The sequence below is a fragment of the Lutjanus erythropterus genome, chromosome 3, assembly GCF_056507025.1.
Source record: "Lutjanus erythropterus isolate fLutEry1 chromosome 3, fLutEry1.hap2, whole genome shotgun sequence".
In the NCBI taxonomy this organism is placed as follows: Eukaryota; Metazoa; Chordata; class Actinopteri; order Lutjaniformes; family Lutjanidae; genus Lutjanus; species Lutjanus erythropterus.
The window spans coordinates 28417855-28431056 of NC_139319.1; the positions used below are offsets into that span (position 1 = coordinate 28417855).

Genomic DNA, 13202 nt, shown 5'->3' on the forward strand with positions numbered 1-13202 from the left:
AGTGCAAAAACACCCACCGTTAAAGCATTATGTTACCGACCTTGTTTAGTTGAAAGTTTGTTAGACTGTGACCACAACCAGCATTACTACTGAGTGTGTGTTCTGTTGTGCATGTATACACTCACCACACCTCCACATCTCTGCAGCAAGGTGAGAAGAGCATCCACTGGAGGTCAGCAAAATCAAGATTTTCAAGTGGTGTAAAGTTATACTCTAAGTACTGGGATTGTAAAGCAGATTGTTTCTCAATGAGTGCTCAGACAAGGGCACAGTCTTGCCTCTGAAATACTTACAGTACTTTCCAGCCTCGTGTTTAACCACCTGGCACCAATTACAGGCTAAATTAAAGCAATTACAGCAGTCTGCACAGCATTAGGAAAGCTTGTCTTAATATGGTCAGAACTGCTGAAAGATGAATACAGTAATCTGGATTTATTGGTTAATTTAGGAGTATGGGCAAATGTCACACTGCACAGTAACAGTAGAACTAATGGAGTACTGTAATTACAGCCCTAGTCTGCAGCTGCAGGCTCGAGCCCCCTGCTGTATCGCCGCTGCTGGTCTAAAGGCTCTTTATAAAATTTTGGATTTGTTTGATCTGAAATAGAGTTCATGTGGCTGCATTATGCAGTTTCCCTTTTCAAACACTTACTGTAGTTTGTATTCTGTCTGTTCTGTGAATCACCCTCAGGCTCCATCGGCGCAGAGCTGACCACCAGCAACGTCAGCGTGTTCATCACCTCAGATGCTGGAAACACATGGAGGCAGGTGAGTCCTACTGATAAAAATGAACTAAATTTTGAATTACTTACTTTTTTGGTGAAATACTGAAGTTTTAGCTATACTTTTCATGAGATGATAAAACAGTCTACCTATAAGTTTCAAATCTGGTACATTTCCCACGACAATGGTTGAGAGCCGATGTTGCTAGGAGACATGCTGTCAACTTCTGTGGTGCGCACCTGACTGGAGAACATCAGACAGTGTCGTCCAAACCTTGATACAAGACAATATTTGGCTTTTTCCAACAATCCCTCACAGTGTTAGCTATCAACTGTTTATTTTTAGTTAGTCCACCTCCCTCCTTGACAACATGGAACATTTGGGGTGACCCATAACGCTGTTAAAGAGACAATTTATCCAGAAATCAGAAACTGGGATGATAATCTGGAACGTAGTGCTATTTATCCATCTAAATAGTTTGGGTGTGAGTTTTCAAGTTTTGGAGATATTTTGTAGAGATGTCAGCCTTTTCTCAACATAATGTGGTGCTCAAAGTGGCAATACATTTAAAAAAACTCCAAAGCAATGTCTCTTTACTCATAATACTTTAAAATGCTTATAGCAATGTATAATTCTAGTTGTAAGTACTTGTAAGTATTTGTAATCCTCCAAGTATTTGTTATCATAACATGTTCAAATCATTTTACAATGACTTATAAGGTCAAGTATCATAATACTTAATAATTGCTGGTCACTCACTGACTTTTTTGGCAAAGATCAATTATTATAATAATATAATATAAAAATTCTCATAGTCGTAATACATTAAGAACCATTTTATAATGCATTATAAAATGGCTATAATATATTATTATGTTTTTGGGGGAAACAATCCATTAGTGAAATGTAAATGTTCACCATTCAGTTGTTTATTAGCAAAAAGTTCTGTCAAACTGGAGTTCTCAATTTCTGTTTTGGCAAAAATTTAGTTTTAATCCAGTTTGATTTTAATTCCTACTGCCAGTTACAGTCTGTGAAGTGACTGTTGGCTGAGATTGGCTTCCTGCAAATATTCACACATGTAAACTGCAGCAAATATGTTATATTATTAATATTACAGACTCAAAACCTGATAATTAATTTTTCCAATAATGTGCCCAGTTGGATCACAGCCACTCTCCATATGGAGCACCATGAATTGACCGACCTGCCATCCTCTCACTGAAGATATAGTCCTCCTCCTCCTCCTCCTCCTCCTCCTCTCTCACTTTCCCTGATTTTATCATACAGGCTTTTAATCTAAATACATCAGCCAGTTTTTTTAAGCTTTAAGTCAAATGTAATCTTATGGCTTGTTTGACAGTGACGGTTGGTGGCCTTTTCCTCACTTGATCCTGGCTTTTCCATTTATGGGGCTGTTTGTAATTAAACACAGCAATGGAAAATAATCATTCTGAAGCTGTGATGTACACTGTGTTTGTGTGTGTTGTGTATTATTACTTTACTTACTTGAATGACACGGTGTGGGTGTGTGCAGACTGAGAGCGTTCGACATGCACACAGGTAACAAGCCACTGCAGAGTGAGCACTTTTTCTGTTTTTTTTTTTTGTCCCTGCAGATCTTTGACGAGGAGTATGCAGTACTGTATCTCGACCAAGGAGGAGCCTTAGTCGCAATAAGACACACTCCGCTTCCCATCCGACACCTGTGGTGAGTCATTATGACAGAGACGCCATTTGTCACAGCATGACTAATTCCCTCGTAGGAAGCTCCAAGTCTTAAGTTAGTCAAACAAAGGCAAATGAGTTTGTCTTCGAACTAGGGAATGATATTATTCTGAGAAGAAAAAAAGACACCAGGCACGGAGAAGTCTGCTTTGACAATTGTCATTCAATTTCACCTTTGTGTGTTTGAAGCTGTAATGAGTCTAGCTTCGACTGATCAGAGCGCAGCCTCGCTGAGCAGAGCGCAGCCTCATCCCTGTGCAGAATATGAAATAAAGTTGTTAGACAACTGCAGGGTCATTAGCTTGTGCATACAGTCGGGGGTGGGGGGACTGTATGGGGAGCATCGGTGCCTTGTGCGACGGCTGTTTGTCTTCGTAGGTTGAGCTTTGATGAAGGACGGCAGTGGAACAAGTACAGCTTCACCAACACGCCTCTGTTTGTGGACGGGGTGCTGGGAGAGCCTGGCGAGGAGACGCTCATCATGACGTGAGTGACAAAGATTCATCAACGAGGAAATCTATCAGTCACACTGGAAAATCAAAGTAACAACAAGTATTCTGTGTGTGTGTGTGTGTGTGTGTGTGTGTGTGTGTGCTCTGCTCTACCTTACCAAGGTAAATTTGGATCCCAAAATGTTCTGGAAACATTTGTTTTTGGTTTGGTTCCTTGTGACAAGAGCAAGTTTTTCTGATGCAAAACATGTTGGAAATGTTAGTTGAATGTTCCCTTTAACGTTCCTTACATTTTACAACAGAAAGTTTTTCCATTGTAAAGCATGAAGGTTACACTGCAAAAGCAAAAAAAGAAGTTGAGAAAACTCAAAACTTTGAAGGCACATTTTACTAATCATTTGTTTAGATAATTTACTCTTTTACTGTAGATAAACCTGAATATTTGAGTTTTAGAACCCCCACAAAATTATATTTAAAAAATATTCAGTAAACTCATTGAAGTGAAAGTGAAACATTATTAATATGTTAATATTTTCAATTAAAAACATTTAATTTTCAGGCACCTAAAAATAATAAGAAATAAAGTTCACAGCTGACTGTGACCAATTTTTGACTCTGAGAAAATTCAAATTTATCTTAAAAAAAGATAGTAAATGATCTCAATTAATCATTATAAGATGGCAGTTCATTTCAAAATGCTTTGAAATCTATTGTGGAAAGTTGCCTTGAAATTTTGTGTTGCCTCAACTTTTTTTGTGTACATCCCTAAACCAGCCTGTGCAGGTGAGCTGAATGTCTGAAGGAGGTTAGTTAAATGTTAAAACTGATCGAAAACAAATATTGTGGTTATGCTCCCACGGTGTTCTGGGAAATTTTTGAGGGATCTTGCTCTGAAATAAAACATTTGCACAACATTTTTAGAACATCGTGGGAGCGTTATGTAAAAGGGTTCCACCAGGGAACCTCAGGGAAAAAATACAAAACATTACTTTGATGTGGTTATTAAAACATTTTTTGAAATGTTTTGTAGACCAATTAGAAACCTGGAATGAAGGAATTCTGGGAATGTTACTGAAAAGTTGCATGTAAGCTGGGTAACCGAAGCCAGTGCATCTATATCCAAGCTTGCTCGATTCAGCAGTCCTGACTGCCTGTTTTCCTTTTCATGAATAAAAAAGATTTCTCTCAAGGTCTACCCAACATCAAAACTGGCTGTCTCCAGATTATGATCACAGGAGATCAATGCTTTAGCAGCCAGCGACAGCGTGACTGTCCATTTGAAGAACATGAAGGAAAATGATCAAAATGATGAGAAAAAAAAAATGTGAGAAAACAGACAAGAAACTTTGCTTAAAAAAAAAGTTTTAGCAGCATTAAGAAATGGCAAGAGCAGTGAGTATGATTCGACGTGTCCTCAGAAACCAGATTTATGAAGATTCCTTTTGTGTTCGTTCACATTTATTATTAGAACAGCCCAGAGCTGGAGTGCGTGCATACGGTATGACACAGCACAAGTCCCTTATTGCAGCAGAGATTTAGGACTTTGGGATGTGTTACCAAAGGGTTTCCACAGCCATTACATCAATGTTTCATGACACCTGCCATAAATGACAGACTGACAGTTGGCTGTGTAGTCAGCTCTACAGGAGAGTGATAGGGCACAGCTGGAGAGACAGAGAGGGAAGGAGAGAGAATAGGAAAATGCACAGCAGTGCTCTCAACGAGAAGACAAGAGAGCTGAGAAGGGGGGGAAGGGGGCAGCGTAAAGACAATGTTGGCAGGTTTGCATTGAGAATAAGTTCTTGAGCACGGAGCCTCTCAGCTGGCAGACACACCATTAGTTTTCATAAGACCATCATGCACTGTTTTCTTATCAATTTGTACTCATTTTTACAGTAAGTGCCTGTCACGGTCGGCTGCCTCCAGAGCTAATTGACAGATTGATTGTGATAAATATGTTGTGGTATGAATGGTGAGGGGGGTCATTGCAGAGAAACACACCCACTCAATTTAGCCGGAGATGGAATATTTATCTGGTTAGTCTCTATAACCTTGGAATCTGTTTTGTTTTTGACCATTGAAGAAGTATGGATATTCATTATGATTAAGCTCTCAGAGGATATAAATGAACATTTTCAATGACATGCAGTTAAAAGATATACAAAACAAACAAAAAAAAAACTTAAAGCGATAGTTCAGACTTTTTAAAATGTAGGGTTGTATTAAATTTATCGATACCCAGTGTATTATCTAGAATAAATGGAGTTTGGCACACTCCCATATTGGAACAGTACCAGTGCAGAAAGCTAAGACATGTACTGCCATACCATGCATATTTTATCAACCTAAAAAAGGGACCACCTAAAAAAAAACATACTTTAAGTGTTCCTATATGTAGAGTATTTTCACCACTTTACCTCATGGTCTTATCACTCTCTCCAAAACCACCAGATTCCTTTGGCAAAAACTTCGCAGAAGAGTTTCTGGTCCACTGCTGCCTCAGTTAATTAGTTTGTTTGAGTTAGTGTGTGACCTAAGTAAATCTGAACTAACCCCTGGAAACACTTTAATTACACACCAACACAAACAAACAACTCTGTTTTTTGCAGGGTAAAAGAGAGATATTTGGCTTAAATAACAGCAGTTTTAGAAAAGGTTGTCTGACGGCAAAGTAAAGCAGTGGAAGTATTCTAAATAAAGCATACACCTAAACTGACGTTGATTTTTTTTTTTTTTAGGTGGCTAAAATACATTTTGCTGCTGACCCTGTTCACAACCAGTACATTGCTTAGTTTCCTACAATGGTACTGAGCATTATTTTCCTGGTTCTGTGTTTAAGGGTTAGGGTGGCACTTTCCCTATTAACAAATTCTATGAAAACACCAAACCCGACAGCCTTTGAAGGCACCAGTATAGTCTATCAAACCTGCTCCTCACACCTTTCTGACATTGTCATTGGAAGGGCTACATTCAACAATTTCAATAAGTTCCTGAAACTGACGTTCATCCACATTCACACCTACTTCACGCAATGTGGATGTGAGAAAGTAAGCAGCGATGTCTTTCACGACCAATATTTCTGTCACCATTCATGTATACAAACAAGTGCAACACAATGAAGCCCTGTAGGAGGGACTGTCAGAACGTGTGGATCGTTTTTTTTGCCTTACTTAAATGAATATCACAACCCTTAGTCCATCTCTCTATACTTTAACTACCTCTCTGTGGCCCTCAGCTCATTTGTTCCTACCAAAGACATGAATCTTTAAAAATTCTTTTGAAACTTTCAACTCTCTCTCAATCACTCTTCCTCGGCTGATTGACTTTTTCGTTTTTTTTTTTTTTTAAAAAGGCTCAGTCATTCCTAACACAGCCGGGCAAACAAACATTTACCAAACAAGTAAATAATGCAGTTGTTGGGGACTATTGGAGTGGTGTGTGTGAATGGTGTGTGTGGGATCAGCTATGTGGGGACTACAGTGTGTCACACCGATGCAAGTCGCCTGGGTTCAGAACAGAACGAGGCCCCACTTGTTATTCCCATCTCGTTCAGGAGCATAACAAAGACAGGAGGTCCACACAGTAACAGCTTAAGTAAACAAAAACTTTATGAAGAATAAATAAGTACAAACAAATTAATGTGTGAAGTCGGTGAGAGTTGAGTGCTGTGAGACTACATGTTCTAATCTAAACCACAGTATTTGTAACATAGGACAACGTAGAAAGAGTACTGAAAATCTGTACTCAAGTACAAGCACTGTTTCACTATATTAGTCAATTACAAGTAAAAGTACTGGTGCTAGAAAAATACTCAAGTAAAAGCACAAAATATTCTCCTCAAAAACTACTCAGAGTATTAGTTACTTTTTTAACTGTTAAAGTTTTATCAGTCTCTCCAGAAAGTTGCGATGTTGAAAAAAATAATAACCTACTTAATTACAGTGTTACCCCTGGTAACATGAACCAAGACAAACTGGTAATGAAAGAACATGTCACCCAGTGCAACACTGTGATAACCTGGTATGGCCTCCACTCGAAACGATTTCACTGGGGAAGGAAGGATTCGATTTTCTCTAACTGATCATTAGAGCTTCCACAGTCTGGTTTTATAATGAGAGTGAGTGTGTGAGGGGTGGTTAAGTTACTTTAGTCAGTCGTTAAGTTTGTAGATAAGATGTGTGTGCTGCCACAGAAAAAAACAGATGTCTATATAAAATTACTGCAGTGTCTTCATGTACTCCTCACTAATGTTAGCTAGTTGTCAGCTAGTCAGGCTAAAGACAGTTTATATAGCAGAGCTGTATTGCTTTGTAGTGCAACTCTCTGGAGGCCGTAGAGAAACAAACACGATCAGATGATCGATCGCATTTTCTTCTGGTCACTGACTGACATGAAGTTAGCTCATAGCTGCTAATTAACTAGCGCTAGCTATGCTGCTGCATAAAACACATAAATGGGGACTTTTTTCTGTGACACAGTCTTTCAGTGATTATTTCACTGCTACCTCAGCTTATCTACACATCTTGTTTAATCGACTTAAAACTGCCTCCACAGCAACATCTATTGCAGTTACCATTGTTGTTATTAGTCCTCCTTGGTTGCAGCACACACCTTGACAACAGCCTTGATCCCGCCCTGTGGCACTGAGTGGTCGATTATCTTTTGTTTTAAGAAATCACTGTTACATGTCATGACGGCAGACCAGAGGAAGAGTGAGCTCAGTGGAGCGGACAGATTTGAAGGTCTGGACGCAGGCTAACATTGTGGTTCATTAGTGTGTTTTTTAATAGTAGAACAACAATAGAGGTGTTTGGCACACAGAGGGATGAGAGATATCTTATTAGAGGGATCAGTTCTTTGTTGGTTTTGGTCGTCTTGTGGAATTTGTTGACAAAATGGAAATCGCAGAGTATCACAAGCCTAATCCTTTAACACCAGCTCTGCCGGTCAGAATCTGCTGCACGTTCAGTATGTAACAAGTAACGGTGTATGTGGCCATCTTCCAGGATATTCGGTCACGTCAGTCATCGCTCAGAGTGGCAGCTGGTGAAAATAGACTTCAGGTCCATCTTCAACAGGAGGTGCACAGAGGCGGATTATCAGACGTGGCACCTACACAACCAGGTACGCTCCATGCCAGCACAGACCTGAAGACTAAAGACTTGTTTATCACACATCCTAAAACTGTTTTTCTGTCAGCTGGCGGAGAAATGTAGATCTAAAGCTCACATGGAAGAAAATGTTGAACTAGATTCACTTGCTTTATTCTCAAATTGAAACTTAACAATCAACATGCTCCAAAAGTAATTTGATATCTTGAGCAAATTATCATTAAAGAAAGTCATTTTTCTGATCATTATTTTTTGTGAATTGATTTCTATTTGTAAATGGTACTGCAATCATTCGGTTTGTCCAAAATCACTCCCTTGACTTAGTCAGTATTTCCTACAAAATAAAAACACTGGATTTACTCAATAGAGAGCAGTAATAAGATGCTTACAGTCAGTGGGGGTGTGGAGGTTAATACAGACGTGGGTGAACTATTATTTGTTTCCCCTCATTGATTGATGCAGTTGATCTGAAAATGACTAAACTCTCAGCCTCTTGCTGTTTTCTTATGAGCCAGGAAATAGGACTGCTTGAGTAATGATATCTCTGTGCTTGTCAGTGGATTGTGACATGGGCTGTTAGAATAAAATGCTTCATTAGTTAGTTACCAGATGATAAAATAAATCGAATTCAAAACTGCCGAAAAAATGCTTACTCTCTTCCAAAGCTTTTTTCCAAGCAGATCCACAGGGGCTCTTATCTCTGCAAATATCCCACAAAAATTATAGGACCGTATGATATTTTAACAGTGTAATAGCCATCACAGAAAATATCATGGTATATAGTGTTATAAAATTATCATTTAAAATGGCCCTTACATGAATGAAAACAGAAGGCTTTTTTAAATAATAATTTCACAAATTATGATGTCCTGTATTTGTTTTAACAACTCTAATTACACCTCAGTTAAGACTTTAAAGACTAATGTTGCTTGAGTCTTTAATGTTCTTAATGTGTAATATGTCCAATATGTGCAGTGTGCCATAAATGTAAATTGTGATTGTGATTTGCAACAGTGTGTGTTTTTTGTCTGTATTGTTTGTTTTTCTTTTCTTTTCTTTTCTTTCTGTTACTATAAGAGCAGCTATATGTGTGCAGCATCTTAGCCCAAGTCAAATTTCATCACATCATATCGTATCGTAATACAGTAGAATTCAACGATAAGCAAATTCAGGGTATCATAACTGTCAATTTTCATAACAACCATATCTACAACGCACTAGAAAGCAAACATGCAGGTTTTTCCAAAAACAAACAGTAGACTCATACAAAAATCATCCCTCTTAATCAACACCCATGAACCAGTAGACGGGTGTTGGGGCACCAGAATCTGCAGAGACCCTGTCCTCTGCCTGCACCTTCTTATTTTCTCATTATTTTGCTGTGGACGCTTTACCAACCCCAAAATGTCTGGGAATGAGACTCAACAATCATTAATCACTTCTTTCTCATGCATTTACAAATAGAAACTGACAAATCCTACGTATTCTACCTTTGCATTTAATTGAAATAAACAAAATATAATGAAAGTAAACAATATTTCAGACTTCAAATTGGGACTTTAATTCTCAAAATATTCAGATCAGGATGAGGAACAAAAGAGTGTGATCAGGCCACGTGTAGTCTGACTCTTTCACTTTCCAAGGAGAAATGTTAATAACCATCAGTCCAATTAGAGGCTCTGGTTTAGGGGGCCGTTGACCACAGGGGTCAGCGCTGGATAACAACGCTGTGTCTGAAATCACTACTTTCTTCGCTCATTCAATCCTCACAATATAGTAGACACTAAGTACTTTATAGTGAGAAATGATGAACAGTTATGAATCATCATCACAGTTCAGTACAACTGTAGTTTTTTTTCCTAAATTTCAACTTGCATTTATTTATATAAAGAATTACATTCATCAACATTCAAAAAAATGTAAATGCACCCGAGTTAGCTGGAAGGCCAGTTTTCATCGGCAGTCCCTTCATGATATCGTTAGGCATCCTAGAAGAATAGACTGTACTATATTCTGTAGGAAATAGGAAGTATTTATATACAGTGTTTGACATACACATCTATAAATAGCAAGGCATGACAAAAAGTAGTTTATGAGTTATGGATGCCACAGTTTTTGTTCTATTGCTGAAATGTATGACGGTACTGTATAGTGCACATAGAATTCGGACACTCGAATAAATTTGTAGAAAGTAAATACACAAAGGGATGTTGGACACAGCCTTTGTATCTAATGTCAGCACTCCCGGCTTATGTACACAGCTCCATTCTGCTGCATAAACACAATCCCTAAAGAGGATTAAAGTTTTGACTTAATGAGCTATTATTCTGAAATAAGATGTCGATTCCTTCATGGAAAATTAAATCATCTAAAGTCCATGGAGCTTGTTACAAGGTTACAAGAATGCAAGGTTCATTTATTTATCATTTTATAACACAGGGCTGTATAATGAGGTTCTAGCTGCACTGTAAAAATGAAGAAGTTAAGAAAACTCAAGGCAGGCAAGTGTTGAAGAAGTTTTACCTACTAATAATGTTTTCTTGAGATAATTTCAATTTCTTCTTTAGACAAACTTGAATCTTTGAGTTTTAAAACCCAGGACAATGTGTATTTCCAAAATTGATAAGTAAACTTCTTGAATTGAAAGTGAATAATTGTTAATAATTTTATATTTTCAACTGCAACCATTTATAATTTTCAAGCACCTGCATAATTTGTTTGGGTTTCCAAAACTTGAATATTCAAGTTTATCTAAAGAAGAAAGGCAAATTTTCTCAACAAAATATTAGGTTGCCAAAAATTTGATTAGTTTATTTCAGTACTTAAAAGCGTAAGTTTGATTCCAAAATCTCCAAAATCTAGTGAAGGCAGTGGCCTTTAAATTATGTTTAATTTTTTTACAGTGTCTAGTCCCCTTATGCTACTTAAAAGCAAAAAAAAAGTACAATAAAAGTGTTACTAAATAATAGGTTATAAACAATAGTACAGTTTCTCACTGTGTAGCTGCTCTGTAGCAGTGCCTTATAGGATTTCCTTGGTACAGAGGTTATTTTAAGCGTTGACCCTTGATCAAACGCCAGGCTTCATCGTCAGGATAATGTGCGATCACTGGCTGACCGTCTCTGCTTTTAGCCCGGCTGTGTAGTGAGTGGACCAAAGCTGGACGTCTCTCAGGTCCCATAGCACTTATGCAGATTCCTGCTGATGCAAGTGAACCGACCCCACCCCGCCGTGCATACATTAAACCGTCCGAAAACCACTCAACCTGGCCAGGCCTGAAGCCGAGCCAGAGGCTTAGAGTACGCCTTTATTCATGGCCCAGTTCTGTAATTGCTTTAGACACCCATATGCTCAGAGCAGGCTAATGATCAAAACATATAGCATGGAGGACGACAAGAGTCCAAGCCAATTAGAGGGCCGACCTGCCTAAATGCGCAGGTACAGTAGGAACTAGTCTGCTGCCGCAAAAATAAACTTAACACCACCTCAAAACAGAGGCCAGCGTTTGTGTGTTAGGACCACTGGGGAAGTTAAGGATATTTTCAGTAGCTGGGAATCTATTTGTGGATACAGCCAGATTTTTTAAGCATCTCACTACTGACACCTAATGCACAAAGACAGAATGTTCTGGTAATAACAGCAGAGCAGCAGTGAAACAAGCTGGTTTTATCCTCTCATCTTTTTTGTACTCCAACTGATTTCATATTCACTTCCCACACAGACATACATGGCTAAAAATGGCTCGGGTGTTGGCAGCTTTTGCAAGTGAAGCTTCCTCTTATTCGTTCATCTCGATATCACAAAAAAAACATCTCTTAAAAAAAGAACCCAAGCAGCACATTCACCAGTGTGACACTCACGATGGAGGAACAGTCGTCGAGTTTAGCGCGCCGCACAGCACAAGGCCTTAAATATTCGCTGAACAGGAATGCACAACAAGCTGAAGTAAGGCAACAGAGCTTTTCACACATAACGTGGTGCACACATGCTTGGTTGCATCGTGTAAATTATTTATGGTGGCAAGTTACAAGAGAGGCTCTTTTTTTTTTTAAACTTTCTCCGTGTGACTTTCCTCCTGGGTCTCGGTTCTTGGAATCGGGGCCCACAGGGCGAGCCGTGCCTCATGGGAGTGAAAAGAATCTACCGGAAGCTAAAGCCCACATCCAGGTGCGTTATGGGAAAGACGTACTCTGTGTCAATGACGTCGGGCCCCTGTGACTGTACTGAGGCTGACTTTGAATGGTGAGTGTACATTTCTTCTTTTTAAGTATTCCATGTTCAGTCCCATTGGTATTTCCTCTGTGCAGTTGGTAAAGGGGAATTCCACCAAATTTTACAAAGCAGCAGTTTACTTGTCACGATGAGCAAAAGCAGTTTATTTTACAGTATAAAAATAATATGTAACAAGCTAATAGGGGTCTAATAAAGGGTCTGATACTGTACAATAAATAACATATTTCTAAAGTATAGCTTGTTACATCTTATTAATGTACTGTTGGGTGTATGGTGTCTAATTAGTTTATACTTGTGTTTGTTTACTGTCTAATAAAGAACATGTTATTTTTGTCTAATTTGATATTAAGTGTGGCTTGTTACATTTTATTATTGTACTGTAAAATAAATACATAAATAAATACATAAATACAGGTTTTAAAAAATATTGTTACCCCAGTTATCTTAGCTTGGGCTTGGAGACTACAAACTTATAGCACAAAGCCTGGGTTATAAACTGGGGCGTGGGCTTGGAAATATGTGGGTGTTGACGAGGCAGGGAGGGTCTAATGAAAAGACGCATGGTGGCTGCATTATGGGAAATGTAGGATCAAGGGTTGTTGTGAATTTGAGTGAGGTCCTAACTGATAATTTTGCATCATTGTGTTCAGATTAGTTACCGTGTTTAGTTGAATAAAAAGTGTATTTGGTCACCATACAGACATTTTGGGGTACACACATTGAGTCTTTATTTTTATTTTTTTTTTAATGAATGAATTAATTCAATTAATCAAAGAGTAGAGACATGATCACACATTATGTACAGATTATGTAATCACATGTCCATGTCCGTCTGTGAGCTGTGAGCTGTTCTAAACCATTATACGTAACCAGTCTTGAAACTAAAAGGTAAAGAAATAAAAATCAGATTTTTTAATGCCCCCCTCGCCCCCGGCAAAACAAGAAAAACAAAACA

General features: G+C 38.4%; 1 protein-coding gene across 5 annotated transcripts in view; it reads left to right on the forward strand.

Moving 5' to 3' along the window:
- sorcs1 (sortilin-related VPS10 domain containing receptor 1) overlaps positions 1-13202 on the forward strand; it is a 189373-nt gene that overhangs the window by 151861 nt on the left and 24310 nt on the right. For all 5 annotated transcript variants that reach the window (XR_014769854.1, XR_014769855.1, XM_084715688.1 and 2 more), the window contains exons 12-16: positions 692-768; positions 2343-2434; positions 2830-2937; positions 7910-8027; positions 12123-12256. Coding sequence is in view for 3 of the 5 variants with exons in the window: in XM_084715688.1 (XP_084571814.1) it covers positions 692-768; positions 2343-2434; positions 2830-2937; positions 7910-8027; positions 12123-12256 (529 nt within the window). In the remaining 2 variants the exon portion in view is untranslated. The remainder of the gene's footprint in view (positions 1-691; positions 769-2342; positions 2435-2829; positions 2938-7909; positions 8028-12122; positions 12257-13202) is intronic.